Source organism: Podarcis raffonei, chromosome 2, assembly GCF_027172205.1.
Source record: "Podarcis raffonei isolate rPodRaf1 chromosome 2, rPodRaf1.pri, whole genome shotgun sequence".
Classification (NCBI taxonomy): Eukaryota; Metazoa; Chordata; class Lepidosauria; order Squamata; family Lacertidae; genus Podarcis; species Podarcis raffonei.
In genome coordinates, this window is record NC_070603.1 from 24,089,243 (window position 1) to 24,102,331 (window position 13,089).

General features: G+C 40.9%; 1 protein-coding gene across 3 annotated transcripts in view; it reads right to left on the reverse strand.

Moving 5' to 3' along the window:
- PRKCA (protein kinase C alpha) overlaps nucleotides 1-13,089 on the reverse strand; it is a 184,133-nt gene that overhangs the window by 11,010 nt on the left and 160,034 nt on the right. For 2 of the 3 annotated variants that reach the window (XM_053375349.1, XM_053375351.1), the window contains exons 9-14: nucleotides 10,648-10,671; nucleotides 6,728-6,871; nucleotides 5,567-5,740; nucleotides 3,212-3,303; nucleotides 2,307-2,369; nucleotides 1,569-1,707 (exon numbers count right to left, since the gene is read on the reverse strand). In XM_053375349.1, coding sequence (XP_053231324.1) covers nucleotides 1,569-1,707; nucleotides 2,307-2,369; nucleotides 3,212-3,303; nucleotides 5,567-5,740; nucleotides 6,728-6,871; nucleotides 10,648-10,671 — 636 coding nt within the window. The remainder of the gene's footprint in view (nucleotides 1-1,568; nucleotides 1,708-2,306; nucleotides 2,370-3,211; nucleotides 3,304-5,566; nucleotides 5,741-6,727; nucleotides 6,872-10,647; nucleotides 10,672-13,089) is intronic. The other variant, XM_053375350.1, reaches the window with a different exon arrangement.

Sequence of the window (13,089 nt, forward strand, 5' to 3'; positions counted from 1 at the left end):
GCCTGTTTCAAACCAAGATTACAGTTTTGTACACAAGCTAAGCAGAAGTCAGTATTCTGGCCACAGGGGAGAAAGAGGGAGTGTGCAAGTCTGACACTTGTACACATAACACCTGTTTAAGCATTATGTGTAAACCTACCCTAAGTGCTGTATCTGCACAAGGACTACTGAACATCAGTTATTTGTTTGGTGAAGTAGTTGAGTATGTTAAACAAGGTGTTTCAGTGGAAATTCACATTGCAGACCAGATCTATTACATGCTACTTCAAAAATAAATGTTAGTAAACACTGGTTTTAATGGAAGAGACCGAGATCCTTTTGCTCTGCTGTAGTAACAGAACTTCATAGGAAGTCAACACTAACATTGAACCAATTATTGCTTTATTCTGGGGCTTTAAAGGCATTTTTTAAAATCTGCAAACCCTGGTTAAAGACATACTAGTTGAATCATCAATTGAATTCTATTCCATTTCAATTTCTACAGTATAAATAAAATGCAGGAAGGCAGCCTTACTGTGCTAATGCACGCCACATAAAATGAGAGTGGAAACTGTGTTCACACTTAACAAACAGGTGCTGTCTGAGGCACTAATTGGGAGAATGTGTACTTCAAAGACATAAGTAATTGGGAAGCTGAATTATTCCCTTTCATGATATAAAAGGAAAGTGAGCAGAAAGGTGAGAGCCAAATAAAAAAAACAAACATTCGGCTCACTTGCTTCACTGACAGAGATGATGTCTAGATACACAAAATATGAATATATATTAATTCAAGTAAGGATTTATTTGCCTGTAAATAACAAGCCAGTCCTAACTGACACTAATTCAAGATATAACTGTGTGGTAAATTCAGACTTTACTCTTATGGCTGTATAACCTATAAAACTCAAAGAAACTGGCTGTGTCAATGATTTCCTTTTGGATAAACGCAGTTGGGTAGCACTGGGCCTAAGAGACAAATTACCATATTTTTTGCCCTATAGGGTGCACCGGCTCATAGGGCGCACCTAGTTTTGGGGGGGGGGATAAAGGGGAAAAAATTATTTCCCTCCCAGGCGCGGGGCTGGGGCGGGGGAAACCCGAGCTTCCCCCGACCCCAGCCCCCAGAACAGGCTGCTATCCGCAAGCCTTGGGAGCCCGAAGGGAACTCCCGCGGGCTCCCAAGGCTTGTGGATAGCTTCCTGAAGCCTGGAGAGCACACCGACCCCTCTCGCTCTCCAGGCTTCAGTGAAAGCCTGCACACGCCCCATAGGACACACACACATTTCCCCTTCATTTTTGGAGGGGGAAAAGTGCGTCCTATAGGGCGAAGAAAACGGTAACTGCTTGGCAAAGTTTTCCTTCACTGTACTTAATTTGTAACTGCCCATCCAAATTGGGCTTGCAGTGCTTCAGGAAGGCCCAGAAGGAGGGTGTGGTTTTCCCCAGTTTGTCACTATGCACCATTTTTATCATCATGTGATTATCAGTGAAAGGAATCTGGTACTGGACAGGATGCTTAAACATGCATTTCACAGTTGCCTTGGGGAAATGGTTGTATGGTGTTTCGCGTCTCAGATAGTAAGTACCTCAGGTGCAATGTAATCAGGAGTCCCACAGAAGGTCCTCGTTGACACTCCATCAGCCATATTCTCCTTGCACATCCCAAAATCTGCAATCTTAATGTGCCCTTCATGATCCAACATTACGTTATCTAATTTCAGATCCCTATGAGAAATCACACAGAAATTAAAAGTCTGAATCCAAACAAGAGGCGACAATGCTCTTCTCCATGGGCTCCAATGGAGATTTCAATTCCAGTGACACAGGTTCATAGTCTGGGAGTGCTCATGGGTTAGGTGTGAGAATCTCAGGTGGTCAGATACTGTGAAACTCCAAGAACTAACTACTGTAACATGTATTGTACTCTGCCTAAAGTATTCTGCCCTCAAAGGGAGTTCAGAAGTTTCCACTTATGCAGTATGTATACTCTCATTTTGGAAATTGGAATACATTTGTTTCTTCAGTCTGAATTGTGGCAACAGCTGTGGTTATTGTTCAGTTTCCAGATACTCAGTTTTATGCTCTAAGGTGGCCAGAATAGACCACATAATCAAGCAATTCAGGGTTCAAATTCCCACTTAGCCATGAAGCTCACTAGTTGGGCCTTGGGCCAGTTACCATTTATCAGCCTAACCTATTCCTTCCTGAGAATGCATGCAGCCAACTTCCTCCTGCCCTCATAACTATTTTTCCGCCGGTGGTGACAAACTTTGTTTTTCTGCAGAGCACACAAAAGTGTTTCTGGGTGCGACTTGAATACTCACCGATAAATGATTCCTTTTTTATGCAGGAAGAACAGCCCCACTGAGATCTCTGAAGCATAGAACCTGCAAGAAAAGGACACCGCATTAGATACAGGAATATGTTTTGGAGCTTCCATTGTGGCACTTGCCAAGGAACCGCTGCCTCTCCCTATTTTAAAAATTGTTCTGGCTTTTTTTGGCTGTTTGTGTGCATGTATGGGAGGCTGCTTGTTGTTGTTGCTGTTGTTGTTGGGCTTTATTACAACCAGCAAAATAACTGAAGGAATGTGTCAAGAAAGGAATGTGGCCTGGAGAGTGTTCTATGGGCCAGATAGAGAGGTCTGCATTTGGGCCTGAGCTTAAGGTTCCAGACCTCTGTTTTATGTCCTTCCTTGCTCTTTTCGATCCCTCAGGGCTCTCTGGCTGGTTACCAGGGGCCTCATCCTGGAGGGGCCTATGTCCCTTTCTCTCCTGAAAGAGAGTTATCGGTATCAGCCCAGAATGTTACACAAAGCTTAAAAGAAATATAATACAACCTGACAAAAGCTGTGTGAACAGGAGATAGCATATGTCATATCGGACGATATCTAATTTTTGTGACTGCCACTGTTGCTTAGCTTGTTTAAGAGTCGCACAGGATACAGAGATCCAAGAAATACATTTCCTTGCCAAATGCTCAGTGACTTAATTACATGAAGATAACGGAAATGACTGGCGCCTAGAATGTAATTGTTCTGAACAGTTCACAAATCTGCGTAATACTGACGAGCTTTTGGAAGCCAGAGTTACTGCGTAGGGTTGCCAATGACACACCCTAGTAAAGGGGGCAGGGTGGGGATGGGAAAGAGAGAGGACAAATATAGCCCTAGAACAAAATACTAAATGACAACTCTGATTTGAAAATGAACAGAGAAAGAGACACTCACACGGCTTGAGGCTCCTTGAATTTTCCTACTTGCTGGATATGATACATGAGGTCACCGCCATTCACGTACTCCATGACAAAATATAGGCGATCCTAGCACACAACATGAAAGCAAAAATATATATCAGGCAGCAGAAACCTGTCACTATGAAATTGTTAAGAGAAATCTTAAGCAGATCTACACTGAACACAAATCTGTATTATTATAACACAGCAGCACAGACAAGTCATGTAACAATATCGTATAGCTATAATAACGTCAATGCTCTTCTGTTCGGTAGACAAACTCATATTGGCTTTTCATAATGATATTTGATTATTAAGCCTGTCACTGAGGGGGTGGGTGGGAGCCTTCCCCCCCAATCATTATTTCTGAGACAAAATAAGGAACGAATAAATTGATATTGCAGTGTTGACTTTAATTTCCCTAAATTTCTGTTTTTTACAGAAAAATAAATGGAACCAGTGCCAGATATAGGGCAGGGCGGGCTGTTCACCCACACAAGGTGCCCAGCTGGGGGAGGGAGAGAAAATCCAATTTAGTGTCACATAGAAATGGTTAAATTTACTTCCCAATTACAGAGCTACCCTTATGACATCTTTTCCTTATGTCTATTAATTGCTTCATCAACAGTCAAACAGTTTGAAGTATATTTAGAACACACTGTACCAGAAACTCATTAATTTAGCATTCCTATTCTAGGTTTTATACATTCGTTTTTATTCCTTTGCCACAGCATCATTAATTTACTGTCCAGTAGCTTATTATTTTTCTTTTTTTAGAAAAAGAAATTTCTTTTCATTGTTTTGAAGTGGATGCCCCCAGCAAATTTCATTATTTTAATTAATGTGGGCAAATCACAACTTTCAAGATTTATTTTGGGGTTGCGTGATAGAGATATATCTCTTACAAACCTCGCTATTAAATTAAAATTTTAAATAAGCATTACACCACTTTACTGCATATGCTTACTCAATGACACGTTCCAATCCTTTGTGCAGAAATAGGGTTCCCTTCCCATTCTTAATTCTATAATGCTTATTTCCTTTATTACAGATCCAATTCCATCCGGAAGAATATGGAATGAAATACAGAATGTCAGAATGAAACCGTAATTCGTTCAAGGTTGTAGCTCAGAATGGCATCTGAGAAATTGGTCAGAGAATAAAGTGACAGAGTTCACTGAAGTCTGGTGCATAGTCACTTGTAAGCTCAGCCTGTGAACTGTCTTCACTGAAAAACATTATAAAAACTCTGCCTGTGCTATTAGTTCTGGAACAGCCATTTCACACATGCTGATCACCCATTGACACCCATCATGTAATGAGTGTGTGCATGGATGAACTGACTAGTTTTCTTGTGCATAATCAGTTCAAGTTAAACTGAACATGCATGAGAAAGCCAATGATGAGTTTTATAAGTCTGAAATATCTACTGCAAAGGTTCTAGAGGCAGTCATTTCTAAGCAAAGTTGTTAGTTGTTGCTTAAGGCTGATGTCAGGAAAACACTTGACATATGGCAAGCCTAGTTCAATGACAAAATGAAGAGGATGGGATTCAACCAAATTGTTCCATGCATGGACCAGAGTCTTCTCACACAATGAGGCTTTCACCTCTCTAATCCCCTGTGCACCCCACACCCCTAAATCTGCTCTGGCTGGTTGGGGAACCCCAGAACAGGTCTAGGGTGTGTGCAGGGGGTGGTGGAGGGGGGCGGGAAAGTCTTGTTGTGTGAGTAGCCCCTGTTCCATGCATGCATACAGCACCTTGTGGTATGCAGAATTCCACCTAGAGCCTGTATATTCAAAACTCTGTCCTTATTTTAACAATTTGTTAACTAAATTATCATTACCATCTACTGTATTTTTTGCACCATAACACTCACTTTTTTCCTCCTAGAAAGTAAGGGGAAATGTCTGTGCGTGTTATGGAGCGAATGCCTGCAGGTGGCGGGGGGATCTGCTGCAGTCGTGAGCAGAGGATCCATGGTTCCCCTTCCTTCCCTCCTCCGTGGTTACAAAGCATGGATCCACATGGATCCTCAGGATTTTTGCATTGGGCTACTCCAAACTCACTGTCAGATCACATGTCTGTGGCCACAGCATGAACCACAAAAATCATATATCCACTATTTCGTTTAGAATATTTTTTTTCTTGTTTTCCTCCTCTAAAAACTATGTGCGTGTTATGGTCTGGTGCGTGTTATAGAGCGAAAAATACGGTAAATCTCAAAGAGCTCAGAAGTTTGTTGTGAATGTTACTGAAAGACAGTGCCAAGAGTGGTGACCTTGGCAGACAACTGAATAGCTGCAGGAGTCAGAAGAAATCAGGGTCACCCGTGAACATGTGACGTACCACAGTCTGGAAGCAAGAATGAAGCTGGGTTAGGAAGGGAGGCTTGTCCTGCAAGGCTAGAACTCTCTTTTCAACCATGGTACACTCTACATCGTCATCCTGAATCACCACATCCTTTTTCAATATTTTGACTGCATACAGTTCTTCTGTCCCTTTTCGTTCTGCCAGCATCACCTGCACAAAGGAGAGGATGAAAAATTTGATGGCCACAAGAGACAGGTTATTTCTTATAAAAATCTATAGACAAGCAGCCCCGGTGATTTGTCTCCTGCTCTAAGGAAGTGTAGTCAAATTCTTACTAAAATCTTACTGTTCTACAATGAAGCTATGCTACACAATCAGTTTTGCAATATATATATATATATAAGGAACTGCATCAGATCTCAACAGCCAATTACATCTCCCAGGAATATATACATATTTTTTGATGTAGAGATCACATCTTCTTTTATTAAACACCATTAAAGTAACAGAACAATAGCAGGTTGCTTAGTGGCTGATAGCTGAACTAGAAGACCTTCCTACTCTTGTAAATCATAAAGTTGCGTGGCCATCTCTAGAATGCCTCTTATGACTTAAGGAATGGTCTGCAGCATTTTCAGCCATTAAGCAATTAAAGATGCATCTCATTCAGAAATGGGAAAAAAGGGGGTTGAGCTATTATCCTCCTTTCTCAAATGTTGGCAGTGTGGACTCCCATATGCATGATGTTGAGCTGTTCACTAATGTTACTTTTCTTAGGTGAGGTCTTGAATACAGATGTTATTTGGAATCAGGCACCAGGCAAGGAATTACGACATGTGAGGGCACTCGGTGCAGTTAAGAGCAGTTATTGAATTCTTCACCATCCAATACAATAATGGATTGAGAACTCGCATTCCCTATTTTATACTCACTCTGAGCACAACAGCACACCTACGAGGATATTAAGTGTGATTTTCTGGGGACACATGCCCAGTAGTTGCTAATTCTGTTTAGCACAGTTCTTCCCTTTATCAAAGATTGGGGACACTGACTCTCTTCCTTCATACATTCAGTATTCCTCCTTTTCCTTTAATAGTTGTTGCTCCCCCCCCCTGCCCCTGTGTATTATTCATTTGAGTAAAACACAAAACCCCATTAAAAGAAGGCACATGAGAAGAAATCATCAAGGCGTCCTACCTTCCCAAAACTCCCCTTTCCAAGCACCATGAGAAAGTTGAAATCTGTCAGCTTAACCTGATCAAGGTTATTGGATGGTAAACTACAGCTCCGGTCTTCAATTGGAGATATGACTTTGTTAGCTGAAGGTCCAAGTCTGGCTTTCTAAATAAATAAAGAATATAGCTGTAAGGTTTGCACTTTGCTTTCAAAGCTATGATTCTGACCCTTGTGCAATGAGAGAGGGAGTAGGAATGAGAGTACTAGCTGCATCCTCATCACACTCCATGAGTTGGAGGGCAAACTTCTGAAGTGGGAGCCTTTTCTACTCATAGGTAAAGGACCCCTGGATGGTTAAGTCCAGTCAAAGGTGACTATGGGGTTGCAGCACTCATCTCGCTTTCGGGTTGAGGGAGTTGAGGTTTGTTCACAGATAGCTTTCCAGGTCATGTGTCCAACATGACTAAACTGCTTCTGGCACAACGGAACACTGTGATGGAAACCAGAGCGCACAGAAATGTTGTTTACCTTTCCGCTGCAATGGTACCTATTTATCTACTTGCACTGGCGTGCTTTTGAACTGCTAGGTTGGTAGGAGCTGGAACAGAGCAACTGGGACAGAGCCTGAACCAGGCAAATGCCTGCATGGGATTAATCTGAAGGTTTGTTCTCAGAGAAGGAACTGCGCAAAATATTGCATAAGCACAAATTCAAAAGACCCATTCCAACAATATTGTGGGTATTGTTATAGGTGGCAATAATCTGTGCGACTAGATAGAAGCAACTTCTCTCACCTGGTTAAGAACACCCAAGAGAACAACATCAAAATAAATTATTACCTTCATGGCAAAATCCCTCAAATCAATTGATTTGAGAGCTTCCCTTTCAAAACATGAAGAGTGTCCTTAATAAAATTCATGCATTTAATATGTTGCAGGGTATACAAAACATTTTGAAATGTTTCAGTTAAAATATGCTCCTCATAGTGATGTTTTTCACAACATGTGACATGCTTTTTTGGAAAGAAAGTCTTTACTCTCAACGGACAGCATATTATAGCAACCCACATTACGAGACTTACTTTCTGACCAATTACCACCAACAAATTTGATTTTCAATCAAAACATTGTTCTCAGTGGGAAAAATATTGTTGCACTCAAAGCATTTGTCATGAGATGTTTATGATTTGCAAATGCATCCTTTAGGGTAAATAAAATTTAAAAGCAGCAATGAACAGTTCTTTGTATAAGCTGCTTTCCAAACCACAGAATGTTAAGACAAGGAGAATTCAAAGACTTATCTCTTAAGGAAAATCTCTCCCTAAAATATAACTAGCTTGGGCTACAGTCAATGAATTCATTTTGTTAGCACCAAAATTTGCACCTGCACAATGGAACAGTCTCTTCTCTCAGTCTGTGCCCCCTGTACCCCACAAACCTGCTCCAAAGGGTTAGAGAAACCTCTAGGAAACCCCTAGGAAATTTCCCCAGATCTTCCTTGTCATTTTTGTGCCTAAAATTAACATCCAATCATTTTAATAAAGAAGCATGAATACTGGGGTTTTCTAGCTGCTTCAAAAAGTCCCGCCCCGCCCCACCCCCCACAAAAAAATTACAGCCAAAGGTGATGTGTAGAGTCAGAAATGCTTCAACAAATTTTCACTGTATCATTTCAGTAATAACTTCACTGGCAACATCAATTGGCTAAATGTAGTATACTCCTCATAAGTGGCATACAGAAAATCAACTGAGACAAGACTTTTACCAGAACAGAAAATTCTTAGAACTGTAAACTCAGATTTGAGTGTTTTATGCCCAAGTCAAATTAAGATGATAGATAGATTTATACAGGGGCTTAAAATAATAATTAAAACAACAACAACAGTAAGTAAAGAGTAGCCCCTATTACTTGATTAAAAGGTTGTGTTTAAAGCCACAACCACTACACTAAAAGTCAGTGAATCCTCACACCATGTCATAATGGCAATTATGGTGTTATCCATATACCATCATCCAAATCTCTGGATGACCTCTTACAGAGGCTTTGTACAGATGTTAAAAGGCATAAGGGACAATACTGAAACCTGCAAACCCCCACAGCATAATCATCACAAGGTTGAGCAGCTGTGTCCCAGTGCTATGCTCTGGCAATGATCCTGCAGGTAGGAGTGTAACAGAGCCATTCCAGGAGAATATCATAGTATCAAAAGCCATTCAGAGGTCAAGACGAATAAACAGTTATCATTCCCCTGATATAAGGAATCAACCAGGGTGATCAAGTCTGTTTCAGCGCTAAACCCTGGCCTGAAACCAGATCAAAATGGATCCAAGATATCGGTAAGAACACAACGTTAATAAAGAGTGTAATCCTGTCCCACTTATTTTTGCTACAGAGTTCAGTGGAACCAGGACTGGATACAAAATCTGGAGGAATTTGTAAAGGTAATTGACAAGACAACAGGTAATACTGGGGGACATGTCTTACATTGCTAGAAGATCTACAAAAGAAGCTAGGAAGCTTTAATTTCCATCTAGACAACCCACTCCCAATTATTGGGGACGACCAATCATCATTCTCCAACACTAGGTTCTTGCCTGAAGCAAGTGCTAGCTATTTTTTTTTACACATTGGAGCCAAATTGCAGAATATGAAATATCACAATACCTAAAATTAATTATATGCCTCCATTTTTAGGATACAGAGTATGATAATTACTGCATTATAGCATATGCCTCATATTACTCCAGGCAGAAAATATTATTTATAGTGTGTATCCCAAGGCTGGCTCCTGACCTTTGAACTGAGGTTGAAAGGAAGCAAGCATCCTATCAGGTCTATCAAACCTGACACAGTACATCCATCAATGGGAAATAATCCGAAGGGGTTTTAATTGAGTTCAACATAATTTATTAGGATAAGAACCTTCACTTGAATATTTTTTCATAGCTGTCCTCCTTTTTTAATAAGAAATCAATATATGAAACAGATTTTAAGCCCAGCACAAAAATCAATAAAGATCAAAATATTTTAGTGTACATCTTAATGAAAAAATGCAGGGCCTTTTTCAGATTTATTTTTTAATATATATATATATAAAATTCAAACTTTTTGTGGTATTGGTTATGAAGAACTCAGAGAGCTTTTAAGCCTCTGAATCACAATATTCTGTCACGCTGTATCACAAGCCAAATCTCACCATGCAATATGCAATGCATGCCGAATAGACTTCAGGCAGAATACCATGCAATGGACTTACTCTGCCTTAGCCAGAGAAGGTGCTATAGGTAGACATTTAAACAAGGAGAAAAAAGTTGTGTTCAGTATAAAACGCAGAACACTGCTTTTGCCCTTTGGATTTTCATGTTAATGTTTCAGATACCAGTGCTTTCTGAAGAAGCAAAATACAACTGGAAAATATACACTTTACAGTCCAATACCATCAGGTACTCTGTGTACTTTCTGCTAATGGTGGGATACGTTCATAGTTCTCCCCTGGTTCAGCAGCACTTATTAGGATTGCTGATTTCCTCATTCCTCTGCGTAACACAGTTGGGCTTTCAAATTTTAAGCCAAGAGCACAGAAGGGGCAAAGACCGTTCTGGTCTCCTTTCAGGCATGCAAGACCTGTGCAAATTGGCTGGGGAGCTTTTCATTGCACATAGGATCCTACTTTAAGTGCAAGCCAAAGCAGGTTAAAGCTATACATAAAGCTGCCCAGCAGATGATTATCGGAATCTCTTTTTTGATGATTTGTCATTATTAGAAACTCATCTTGCATATTGACACTACACATGTTAATTAATATCTCTTAGTAAAACGAAACGAAAAACCCACAGACAAACTTCAAATGCAGATTTCAAATGGAAATTAGTTGCACCACGAAGAGGGTAGAAAAATCCCAAGACATGCACGTAGTCTTACTTTCTTTGGTTTGGACGCACCTTATCTTGGACCTTTCTTTTACCCTGTAACCACAGGCAAGTTATTACTTTTGGGCATTGAACGAAACCACTATAATTCTATAAGCAAAAAACAAACCAACCCCAGTCCCACCTGGTACACTTATAGGGGGTTCCATTCACTTTATCTACTCCACAACTCTCTTTGGGTTTTACCTGCAAGTACTTTATGGAGAGCATTCGTTCACAGAGAACTAGCAAGAACATACCCTCCCAACTCAACAGGAGGAGAAAAGTGATCATAGCCCAGTCCTCATGCTTTCTCTGCCAGCAATTTAATCCTTAGAAGGGCATGTACCAATAGCACTGCCACAAAACATGTTAGCTTGCCTTCATGAAAAAAACAGGAATGGGTTTCTTCAGAAGTATATCTTCAGAAACTGATATGTTTTTTCCTAATTTGTGGATTTCACAATTTCAAGAATTGTGTCTGCAGATTCATTACAGACTAGAGGGAGGCTGAGCAGGGTGCTTTCCTGAATTCAAAAGCCAATCTGTTATACTCAAGCAGAGAAGTAACCATGGTTGCATCCATACCATACATTTAAAGCACTTTTCAAAGTTATGGCTTCACCCAAAGAATCCTGGGAACTGTAGTTTGTTAAAGGGGTTGGGAATAATAGCTTGGAGACACACTGCAGAACCCAGGATTTTTGGGGGAGGAAGAGCCATGACTGTTAACAGTTGCAAACAGTTCAAAATTGAACTATTAACTTCAGTGGCAATCACACTTCCTCCATTGCTCCGAAACGTCTCTCACACACCCTTGTTTATTTCTATACAAAATCTTCTGGGTTCAGTTTAAAGTAACTATAGTCTGGTATTGCATCTTGTCTCCAAACCATGATTTGAACCTGCAGTTTGATGTGGGTTTGCAAACCATGGTTTAGAGGTTGGCTCAAACCACAAATTTGCCTCAGCAAATTTTACCTCAGCAAACAATGCTTAGCAAAAAACAAAAAGCAAACAAATAATAATAATAAACCCAGGAAGTGGAAGAAGGAACCCATGGACAAGAATGGGAAAGCACTTTGCTTTTGTGCTACGTTTTAATTAAACCTATGAGTCACACTACAACTAACTGCAACTAGTAGCAGGACTACTATCTGGTCCATTTGAGAAGGCACAGTATGCCTGTTGTCATAGCAACATGTTTAAGACAATCTCGAAGGAGCTCTCTTGCCTGCCTTCTCTTCAGTACACAGAAAACATGAAAAATGGTTTATGTGTGTGTTTTCATCTAATACACTGGAATATGAACCTATGTTTTCTGTAGTTTCTTTTTGGCGAACAATCACTTCAACGTCATCCTGCAGTTGATCCCTGCATTGCAGGGGGTTGGACTAGATGACCCTCGGGGTCCCTTCCAACTCTACAGTACAATGATTCTAGACTTATGTGACATACATCTCTGCGGCTCAGTACAAATTACTACTCTGAGCTCAGGAAGGCTTAGGAGATATAAACAGTATGTGACCAATGCAGCAGAGCCCATGCAGATTCCCCAAAATGTTATTGAGCTTTGAGGAAGAGAAATCAGAGTTTGTTTATGTCCCTGCTGTTGATTTAAAAACAGAGCGAGGGATAATAATAATAATAATAATAATAATAATAATAATAATAATAAATATATTATTATTTATACCCCGCCCATCTGGCTGAGTTTCCCCAGCCACTCTGGGCGGCTCCCTATCAAATGTTAAAAACAATACAGCATTAAATATTTAAAACTTCCCTAAACAGGGCTGCCTTCAGATGTCTTTTAAAGATAAGATAGCTACTTATTTCCTTCACATCTGAAGGGAGGGCGTTCCACAGGGCGGGCGCCACTACTGAGAAGGCCCTCTGTCTGGCTCCCTGTAACCTCACTTCTCGCAATTAGGGAACCACCAGAAGGCCCTCAGTGCTGGACCTCAGTGTCCGGGCTGAATGATGGGGGTGGAGACGCTCCTTCAGGTATACAGGACCGAGGCCGTTTATGGCTTTAAAGGTCAGCACCAACACTTTGAATAGTGCTCAGAAACGTACTGGGAGCCAATGCAGATCTCTCAGAACCGGTGTTATGCGGTCCCGGCGGCCATTCCCAGTCACCAGTCTAGCTGCCGCATTCTGGATTAATTGTAGTTTCCGGGTCACCTTCAAAGGTAGCCCCGGGATGGGTGCCTTAGCTATTCTCTTACTAATTAGAGGGGAGGTAACCAGCCTCTCTCTCTCTCTCTCTCTCTCTCTCTCTCTCTCTCTCTCTCTCTGTGTGTGTGTGTGTGTGCACATGTGTTCAGCCTAGGAGCCAAGACAACAAAAAGAAGGCAATGGCTGCTACTTGGTAAAGATGAGCTGAAGGGAGAAAGACTGCGCTAGATGGAGTAGCAGGAGGAATGCCATAGGAAATGAGTAAAATAACAAGTTTCTGGTTGAGACCACCAA